Source organism: Chrysochloris asiatica, unplaced genomic scaffold (assembly GCF_000296735.1).
Source record: "Chrysochloris asiatica unplaced genomic scaffold, ChrAsi1.0 scaffold00139, whole genome shotgun sequence".
Taxonomy (NCBI): domain Eukaryota; kingdom Metazoa; phylum Chordata; class Mammalia; order Afrosoricida; family Chrysochloridae; genus Chrysochloris; species Chrysochloris asiatica.
In genome coordinates, this window is record NW_006408657.1 from 1,423,887 (window position 1) to 1,435,260 (window position 11,374).

General features: G+C 37.7%; 1 protein-coding gene across 4 annotated transcripts in view; it reads right to left on the reverse strand.

Annotated features, from left to right (window-relative positions):
* The window catches only part of LOC102838260 (dystrophin-like), a 3,237,302-nt gene that overhangs the window by 792,116 nt on the left and 2,433,812 nt on the right, over window positions 1-11,374 (reverse strand). For all 4 annotated transcript variants that reach the window (XM_006870143.1, XM_006870144.1, XM_006870145.1 and 1 more), the window contains one exon: window positions 9,286-9,440. In XM_006870143.1, the coding sequence (XP_006870205.1) occupies window positions 9,286-9,440 (155 nt within the window). The remainder of the gene's footprint in view (window positions 1-9,285; window positions 9,441-11,374) is intronic.

Genomic DNA, 11,374 nt, shown 5'->3' on the forward strand with positions numbered 1-11,374 from the left:
TGGAGAAAGGAGATGGGGATAGAATTGTTTTCATTCCATAGTAAAAGTTATCATGTCTAATTGTGATTGTCACGACTGTAAAGGTAGATGATATGTAACAAAAAGGGAGGAGTAGTTAATTCCATTTCAGGAACAGAGGGCCCTAGGACCATCAGGAGGGAAGAGTCTGAGCGGAATATGGGCCCCTAACTAGAGAAGCAGCGATACCAGAGATGAGGACATGGAGAGATAGAACAGCTCAGGAGTCTAGACGCATGGAAAGAGAAAAAGCTGTGTGCTAGCGGTCAGGAGGATGGCTTGAAAAAATGTTCCCTTTGGTTGTTTAAACAATTACATATTCCTACATGTTTTTGTGTACATTAATAATAATTAAAAAAAAAGAGAGAGAGAGAGAATACGGTTGCATAGAGGGGATTGTAATCATTGCAATGAAACAAAATATGATTGGCTGAGTGTAAAAGAAGAGAAAAAAGAAAGAAATCAAATGCTGTATCTGCTTCATAAGAACTCCTTAAAGTGTTGTTGAAGAGCAAAGATGTCAGTTTGAGTACTAAATTGTGCTTGACTCAAGCCATGGTATTTTCAATAACTTCATATGCATGTAAAAGTTGGACAGTGAATAAGGAAGACTGTAGAAGAATTAATGCACTTGAGTGATGGTGTTGGAAGAGAATATTAAAAGTACCATGGACTGCCAAAAGAACAAACAAATCTATGTTGGAAGAAGTATAATCAGAGTGCCAGGATGGCCAAACTTTGCCTCTCGTACTTTGGACATATTATTAGGAGGGACCAGTCACTGAAGACTGCTATCATGTTTGGTAAAGTCGAGGTTCCGAGGAAAGGAGGAAGCCCCCCAATGAAATGGATTGGCACAGTGGTGGCAACAATGGGCTAAGGCAGTGTTTTGTTCTATTGTTCATAGGGTCACTAGGAGTTGGTACCGACTCAATTGCATCTAACAATAACAAGAACACCATGCTAGGACCAGCTCCTCTACTCAATAAGTTGTCATGGAAGCCCTCACACAGCTACTGACAGACAAGGTAGAGTTAATACTCATTTCTTGTTTAAAGAGTGATCCTGGAATAGAAATAAGGAAATGAAATCTCATGACAGTGTCATCATAAAGTCATCAGCCAGATGGCAGTCCTTGAAATCTAATCCTTAGAGGCTTCTCACAATAATTTGTAATATCCACATCTAATATTATCTTATTCACAAATTCATATCTATTCAGAGAGATTGAAGAGAAAGAAATGAAGTTGCAGAGGCCCACATTGCTGGCTTCATATGTTAACATGGACTCTCTAGGGAATACGACTAGTAAACCAATATATTTTCCTACATAGGTCACAATAATGATCTGAGTTTCTGAACTGCAGAATTTACTTAAGAAGAGCTTTTGCTGCTTTTCATTAATGGTAGATGCATTCTTTGTAGACACATATGGCTGTTTATATTTGTTGTTGTTGTTGTTAATTGCAGTCAAATTGATTCTGACTCATAGTGACCTTGTGTAGGGTTCTCCAAGGAGCATCTGGTGGATTTGAACTGCCGACTTTGTGGTTCATAGCCCAGTGATGATCCTACAGTCCCACACCACAAAAATGGTAAATAAAAAAGAATGTGTCAAAAGCCAGTGTAGAATTTGAAAATTCCTCTGCTCTATTAATAAACTTGGAGTCCTGGTGTGGCACTGTGGGCTAATGTGCTGGACTGCAAAGTTGGTTAGAACCACAAGGTCACAGGTTCAAGCACACTAGCTGTTCCTTGAAAACCCCATACAGGGTTGCTATGGGTCAGAACAAACTCAATGGCACTTAACAACAACAACATTGAAACACTTAAACAATAAAATATAAAACAAAATCAGTTTACTTCTGTGGGATAATACACTGGACTGCAAGGTCAGTTTGAACTGCTAGCTTGGTGGTTCAAATTTACTAACTACTCCTTGGAAACCCTATACAGGGTTGCTATGAGTTGGAACCAACTCAACGGCACCTAATAACAACAACAAAGCTACAATTTGCCAATGGATGATATCAATACTACAAATACTGTATTTGTTTAAAAAGGCTGCCAAATATACAAAATTTTTGCGGAGATTTATCTATGATAGTGGTGTTGTGCTGTGAGTGGGTTCAGACTCACAGCGACCCTGCATAGGATTTCTGAGGCTGTAAATCTTTACCAGAGCAGAAAACCTCTCTTTCTCCTGCAGATTTATCTATATGATTCAAAATTTCAGTGTAGGCAATAAATGAGCAGTAAATTATATCTACACTGAACTATGCAATCATGTAATCAGAATACTTTCAGCAGAGACTCTCCTATCTAAAAATTCTTCGTTAAAGCTATTTTTCAAAGATTAGATATATTTTCTTCTATAAACCAAATATCAATATTATTAATCTTTCCTTTTCAAAATTGAGTTTATAGAATTAATAACAAAAGTAAATGTTTGTATAGCCTTTCACAGCTGCAATTTTAAAGTCTTTAAACACCAATATTAGAAAATGGAGAGAAGAGACATATAGAAACAAGGAAGTGGAACAAAATGGTTCAAACCCACCAGCTACTTCTTGAAAATCCTACACAGGGTTTCTATGATTCAGAGCTGACCAGACGACATTTAACAACAACAAACTGCATAGCTAAACAAAGACAAAGAAGATAAAGCACAGAACTATCAAAACTTTCTGTGATGATGAAAATATTATGCTTTGTGGCTTTGTACTAGACTTGTCATTGTTGTTGTCATTGTGTGCCATCGAGATGATTGGGGCTCATAGCAACCTTGTATAGGGTTTCCAAGAGCGGTTTTGAACGGTCAACCTTGTGGTTACTATGGTTAGCAGTCCACAGTAACATACAGCACCACACCAGGTGCCTTGCAATAGGGTTGTTGTTGTTAGGTACCATCAAGTAGGTACCAACTCATAGCGACCTTATGCACAGCAGAACGAAACACTGCCCGATCCTGGGCCAACATCACTACTATTGCCACGCTTGAGTCCATTGATGCTGCCACTTTGCCTATTCACCTCATTGGGGGTGCTTCTCTTTTTCTCTCACCCTCCACCTTACCAAACATGATATCCTTCTCCAGTGACAGATCCCTCCTGACAATATGTCTGAAGTATGAGAGACGAAGTTTGGTCATCTTGGCCTCCAAGGAGCACGCTGGCTGCACTTCTTCCAACACGGATCTGTTGGTTCTATGGGTAGCCCATGGCACTTTCAATATTCTCCTCCAACACCATAACTCAAAAGCATTACTTCTTCTATGGTCTTCCTTATTCACTGTCCAGCTTTCACATGCATATGAGGTCATTGAAAATACCATGGCTTGGGTCAGGTGCACCTTAGTCCTAAAGCTGACATCTTTGTTCTTCAACACTTTAAAAAGGTCTTGTGCAGCAGATTTGCCTAATGTAATATGCCCTTTGATTTCTTGACTGCTGCTTCTGTGAGTGTTGATAGTTCATCCAAGAAGAATGAAGTCCTTAACAACTTCAATCTTTTCTCCATTGATAAGAATGTTGTTTATTGGTCCCCTGGTGAGGCTTTTTGTTTGGTTTACATTGAGATGTAATCCATACCAAAGGCTGTGCTCTTTGATCTTCATCAGTAAATGTTTTAAGTCCTCTTAACTTTCAACAAGCAACGTTGTATCATCTGCATATCACAGGTTGCTAATGAGTCTTCCTCCAATCCTGATTCCACGTTTCTCTTCATAGAACCAAACTTCTCAGATTATTTGCTCAGCATACAGGTTGAATAAGTATGGTGAAAGAATGCAACCTTGTCGCACACCTTTCTTAATTTTAAATCATTCAGTCTTCCGATGTTTTGTTCGAACAACTGCCTCTTGGTCCAGGTACAGATTCCTCATGAGCACAATTAAGTGTTCCAGAATACTTATACTTCGCAGTGATGCCCATAACTTGTCATGATCCACACAAACGAAAGCCTTTGCATAGTCAATAAAGCACAGGTAAACACCTTTCTGATATTCTATGCTTTCAACCAAGATCTATCAGACATCAGCAATGATATCCCTCATTCCACGGCCTCTTCTGAATCCGGCTTGAACCTCTGGAAGTTTTCTGTCAATGTATGCTTGCAGCCGTTTCTGTATTACCTTTATTTAGTAAAACTTTACTTGCATGGGATATCAAAGAGATTGTCCGATGATTTCTGCATTCCGTTGGGTCACCTCTCTTTGGAATGGGCACAAATACGGATCTCTTCCAATCAGTCGGCCAGATAGTTGTCTTTCAAATTTCTTGGCAGAGATGAGTGAGTGCCTCCTGTGCCACCTTACTGTCTTGAAAGATTTCAATTTTTATTCCATAAATTCCTGGTGCCTTGTTCTTTGCCAATTCCTCAATGCACCTTGGACTTGCTCCTTCAGTACCATTGACTCTGGATCATATGCGACATCTTCAAATGGTTGAACATTAACCATTTCCTTTTGATACAGTGACTCTGTGTATTCCTTCCATCTTCTCTTGATGCTTTCTGCATCATTCAATAATTTGCCCAGAGAATCTTTCAATAACCAAAGTCGAGGCTTGAAATATTTCTTCAGTTCCCCCAGCTTGCGAAATGCTGAGCGTGTTCTTCCTTTTTGGTTTTCTGATTCCATATGTTTGCACATTTTGTTGTAATATTTGGCTTTATCTTCTTGAGCTGATCTTTGAAATGCTCTACTCAGCTCTTGTACGTCTTCATTTCTTCCATTTGCTTTAGCATCTCTATGCTGTCAAGTTTCAGTGTCTCTTCTGACATCCATTTTAACCTTTTCCTTCTTTCTTGTCTTCTTAATGACTTTTTGCTTTCTTCATGTATGATGTTCTTGATGTCATCCCACAACACTTCTGGTCTTTGTTCTTTAGTGTTTAATGTATCAAATCTGTTCTTCAGATGATCTCTAAATTCAGGTGGGATATATTCAAGATCATATTTTGGCTCTCATGAACTTGTTTTCATATTCTTCAGCTTCAGTTTGAATTTGCATATGAGTAATTGATGATCTGTTCCACAGTCTGCCCCTGGCTTTATCTTGACTGATGATATTTAGCTTTTCCATCATCTCTTTCTGCAGATGTAGTCAACTTGATTTCTATGTATTCCATCTGGTGAGGTCCATGTATATAGTCATCTCTTGTACTGTCTAAAGAAGGTATTTGAAATGAACAAATCATTGATTTTGCAGAATTCTATCATGCATTCTCCAGCATCATTTCTATCACCAAGGCCATATTTTCCAACTACTGGTCCTTCCTCTTTGCTTCCAACCTTTGCATTCCAGTCACCAGTAATGATCACTCCATCTTGATTACGTGTTTGATCAATTTCAGATTGAAGAAGTTGGTAGAATTCTTCTATTTCATCCTCACTGTCTTTAGTGGTTAGTGCGTAAATTTGAATAATAGTGGTATTAACAGTCTTCCCTGCAGGTGCATGGAGAGCATCCTATCACAGACAGTGTTGTATCTCATGACTGATCTGGATATGTTATTTTTGACAATGAATGCAACACCATTCCTCTTCAATTTGTCATTTTGGCATAGTAAACCATGTGTTCATCATATTCAAAATGGCCAATACCAGTCCATTTCAGCTCACTAATGACTAAGATATCAATGTTTATGCATTCCATTTCATTTTTGACAACTTTTAATTTTCTCAGATTCACACTTCGTACATTCCATGTTACAATTTTCAATGGATGTTTATAGATGTTTCTCTTCATTTTGAGTTTTGCCCCATCAGCAAATGAAGGTCCCATGGGTTTTTCTCTCACGGGCTTTACTCCATTTGTGTCATCACGGTCAACTGTACTTTGAGAAGGCAGCTCTTCCCCAGTCACATTTTGAGTGCCTTCCAATCTGAGGGGCTCATTTTCTGGCACTATGTCTGAAAGGATTTCTCTGCTATTCATAAGGTTTTCAGTGACTACATACCTGTCCACCATGGGTGACCCTGCTGGTATTTAAAATACCAGTGGCTTAGATTTCAGAATCACAGAAACTCACAAGCCACCACAGTACGACAAACTGATAGACGAATGGTGGTGCAATAGGGCAGTCCCTACTTATATGTGCTGGTGTGGCACTGTAGGAGTATCACTGGACTGTGAAACATAAGGTCAGCAGTTGAAACCCACCAGCTGCCCTTGAAAACCCTATACAAGGTCACTATGAGTCAGAACCAACTCAATGTCACTTAACAACAACAAAATGTGATTAGGAAATGGAATTTAATTTTATTTTTGAGTTATAATAAATCTAAATAGCCACATGTGGCTAGTGGCTACCCAACCAGACCTTAGAAATTAAGAATATGCTGATGATATTACTTCACTTGTTTGCTTAGCTCGGCAAGATATTGAACAGAGGATCATATAAAGGGTTTTCTTGTTCTTTATCTATCTTGCATAAGATCTATAAGAATGAAAAATAAGATAGCTATAGCCAAATCAGAATATTGCTTAATCTGTGCAACTGACACAAAGAGCATACATAAAATGTTAATTTTGAATGTAGAAGGCAACAATATATAGTCAATTGAGTGTGAACTGTCTTCAAATAGAGATGAATGTGCCACCAAAGGATTTCAAAGTGGAAGGAAGGTTAGCTGCATGAATATGCTTCATTTTAGAAAGATCATCCTGGTTTCTATATGGAGAATGTGAGGAAAGTAGCAAGACCAGTGGGAAGGATATCAATTAGATTAATGATGTGATCATTCAGGCAAGCCATAATATTTGGAGAGTAGGATGAAGTTATTGTTGTTAAGTGCCATCGAGTCAGTTCTGACCCATGGCGACCCTTCTAGGGTTTCCAAGGAGCATCTGGTGAGCTTGAACTGCCGACCCTGCAGTTCAAATGGCTTTGAAGTCTGGTGCATTAACCCACAGCCCCAGACCAGGGATGAAGAGAAGGGATTATATTTGGAAGTTATTTAGGCAGTCAATAGCTTTGTGATTGCTTAGTTGTTGGGCTGGGGTGTAGGAAGAATGAGGCATAACCTGTAGGATTCTGGTTTGGACAATCAGATGATTGGTAGTGAGGTTCACTAAGATAGGGACCATAGAAATGCATGTTATGTGCAGTTGGGGAAAGAGGTAGGAAGAGACTAAGGATGAGTTGAGCTTTGAACCTATTCAGCTGGAGTTTCCTGTGGGACAATAAATTGAACAGGAAGCAGTAAGTATACAGATATGAAACTCAGAAAGCATTCTCAGTTGGAAATATAGATTGGGTAGTAATCAGTAGATTAAAACAATACAAATTGATGCATTTTCTGTAAGAGTATATGTAAAGTGAGAAAAGAACAGGGAAGAACTTTAGAGGCATGAGTCAAAATTAGCTTGGTGAATTACAGATTCAATATGAATCAATTAACAAATATAAGTTGCTATTAGGTGCTATAAAGTCAGTTCTGACTCATAGCTACACTATGCATGACAGAACGAAACGCTGCCCAATCCTTTGCTATCCTCACAATAGCAATGGGCTCAAAGGTAACTTAGCTTCTAAAATTTCCATTTACTTTACCTACTGGGAAAGTAAGTAGATATCTTCTTTATTTGTAAGCTTTTTAGAGACAAGTTTTTAAATTATAAATTGGAAGTGCTTCCCTGAAATACCTAAAGACCTTAAAAATGTGACCAAAGGAACTAAGAAAGTATTCAGGGGTGAGATAATGTAGACACAGGGGTCTTCCAGGAAGAGTGGTGTAAATGGGATAGGCCAGTTTCCTGAAACCCTACCTAGCTTTGTACCCTGGACAAGCTTTCCTCTTGGTCCCTTCTTAGTCCACATTCCCTGAACTAACCAAATTAGGTTCTGATCTTCATTTGCTTTCATAAAGAGGCTTCTCTTTGAGAAGTAAATGTTTCCCATTGAGATCTCACAACTGACTTTCTGATATCAACTGATCTCATATGAACAAGTCTTCTCAGGTCTAAACTAGACAGTCGAAACCTTGTCACTCAGATTTTTTTTCTTTTCTAAAAATCAGTGCTCTAATTGAAGCTTCTCCTCTTTCTCCACCCAGGACCCATTTGGTAAGGCCCCAAGTGTAATACCCCAGATTCAGGTTGAATTTTCTTTTTCATGGTCATCTGCACATGCACTGTGTGGAATTCAGAATGAGAGCTGCTTTGTTCTCCAGCACCAGCAGCTTAGAGCTAGTTTTACAGGAGTTTTCATTCTTTAATCTTTAATTCAGATTCGAGATTTTCTTGTTCTCTCAATTTCTATCTATCAATAACTCATTATTCCTAAGAGTTTCTGCACTTAGTTCAAAATACTTTTTTCTCTCTCAATGGTAGCCTTTACTTTTTAATAAAGGCCACCTAAATGACTTCTTGATTTTTAAAAATTATCCATGTTATCCTTTAGAGTTCACTTACATATCACAGTAGTCTTCATCATCTTTGGACAAGTACTATATGAACACCAAAAAAACTTACTACAGCATACACAGTGTAACTTTACATTATTCAAAGGACACATCATTCAACACATATTTATTATCTTCCCATATATATGTTCTGTACAAAGCACTGGTTCAAGACCAGGGAATATGTCAACTAAAGTAGACACAGTCTCTACTCATGGAATTTAGAATAATATGAAAACCAAACATTAAACAGATAGTGAAATCTTTTTATTTCTAATTGGGATAAGTGCTAATGAAAGAAAAGCAAAAGAATGGGTAAAAAGGAGACAGGAATGATTATGAGGAGATGGCTTCTCGAAGACCTCTTAATTGCCATAGATACAAAAATGCAAATTGAAGCTATGAGTCATATTACCATTATGGATTTTTCCATTGGGTGTATGAAATGAGATATAATGATGGCATCATGGACAGCCAGAATTTCATCAGAAAGCCTGAAGTGACTTCTCTATCACATATTAAGTATGGGGAATCATATGTCATGATAGAATAGAAAGATGGTTCTTGTATATAATCCCCAAAGCAGTCTAATCAATGGCTCTGCCAACTACAAATCAGTTTTTTGTTTTTATTTTTTGTCTAGTCTCTTACTTGTGACTGTGGCAAACCATTTAATCTTATCAGACCTCAGGTTCCTCATCTTTAAAATAAGAGGAGTGAGCCAAACCTATGAATTTAGTTGGCATTTGTCATCTTGAATCCTCTGAAGACCCGGTTCAGCAGGGTTAGAAAAACAACTTGGTATTGTCTGTTCACTGTTATTATAGCCAATAATCGTTTTAGAAAGAATATCATCCATACCTTTTCTGAATGCTTCCCCAAGACGCATTGAGGTTCTCTGTGATCATGTGTACTTTTCTGGTATCATCTGTAGAATAGTCCCGGAGAAGTTTCAGTGCCAAGTCATTAGCCACATCTACATTTATCTGCCACTGGCGGAGGTCTTTGGCCAATTGCTATAGATTTGTATGGGAAAAAGAATGAATGTCAGTGTTTGGGTTCTTTTTCCTCTTGAAAATTTTAATTGGAGTATCTTAAAATGCTTCATAAATTATTTCTGAATACTCAGGTCAGAACATTTCTACCTGATTCATCTAACCAACCATATGTTTAGTCAATCATGACAAAATAAATGAACACACTTTTCACAACAAAACTTTTCTAATGCAGCATCTTAAGCAATAACCAATATCAGATCTTTCAATTTAGTAATAATTTATTGTAAATAAATTGGGCTTCATTGTTTTTATCATGGGAGAGAGCTTACTATAAAAATAAGCTTTAATACAATTATTTAGAATGTGACATATACAAAAATATGCACAAAATATTATCTCATGTATGTCTCTTCATTAACTTGTTGAATTGTTTATGTAATTAGTGCCATCTACTGGCTTTCAACTACACTTGCACATAGAAAATATTGAACAGCAACCTAAGAACAGCACCACAGTACCGCTGTTCTAGTAAACTTTTTTGTCAAGAGTCCATTTATTCATAATACGTTAAAAAACATTCCACATAATGATTATGATGAAAATTCAAATATAAGAATCGTGCTAAACCAAGTAACCTGTGTTTTCTTCCTGTGTTTGGAATTTGAGAATTATTTAACTATATCATTACTTGAAACGTTTTAAAAGAAGAAGCAGACCAATGATAGGCTTATCTGAAAGTATATTGTGATAGCTAATATTACATGTAAACTTGGCTAAGCCATGATTCTCAGTACTGTGTAATTATTCACCATCTTGTGATTTGATGTCAGGGGAGTTTCTTTGGGGGTGTAGTCTGCATCCAATTTATATGGATGTTCTAGCAAAGCTCCTACTTTCTTGGTCTTGCATCCAACTCATCATCATTTGACCTCTGGTTCTTGGGATGACAGCCAGCAGCCTGTCGCTTTCTCTGTAGATTTTCGGGTTCGCTAACTCCCACAGTTCCTTGAGGCAGTAGCCTGCAGTTGGGCTTGATGATTTCAATTCATCAGCCTCTACAACCATGTGAGTCAGAAGCCTCCAGCCTGATGCCTGACCCACAGATTTGGGACACACCAAATTCCACAACAATTTGAGCCGTTTCCTTGAAATAAATCTCTGTGTACATATATGAAGGTAAATATGTTCCAGTTGAAATGTACCCGGGTGTATTCCAAACTAAATGGGTTTAAACATGTCTCGGTGATCAGTAGATGGCTGCAACTAAGTTCTCTCAATAATACACTTGTCTTGGTCTTGTTAAGGTGCCTTAAAAAAAAAAAAAAAGTCTGATGAAACTAGCCACTTCTGAGGGGATCTGCTGAGCCAGTTAAATTCAAGGCCAAGAGATCAGCTCAGAAGTTTATGTCAGTTGTTTTTGGAATTCCAAAGGAGTACTCATGATAGATTTTTTTTTTTCTCAAACAATATAGGACAATCATGGGGCTTATTAGGAAAAAGTTTTAAGAACATTGAAAGCTGCACTGGTGAGGAAAAGGTCAGGAAAATTCCACCAAGGATTTTTTTTCCCCCCATCATGACACTGTATCTGTAAATTCTTGGAGTTAGCAAGGGCTTCCCTATAAGAATTTTGTTGGAAAACCTTACCTATGTACCCTACAGCCCTGGTCTTGACTCTTAATACTTCTTTTTGTTTCCCCAAGTGAAAACAATGTTTTTAAAGAAACATGATTTGGGTCCTTCAAAGATACCCAAATTGCCATTTTGATGTGATAAAAATAAAAGATAGCAGAATTGTTAAGAAGATATCATCTTCAGAAGAACCTAGATGGAGGATATGTTGAGAAACAATAGCTTCACATTTTGGTATTTTTGTTTAATAAAGGTTTTTATCACTTCATGTTATTGTTGTTAAGTGACGTTGAGTCAGTTCTGACTCATAGCGACTCTGT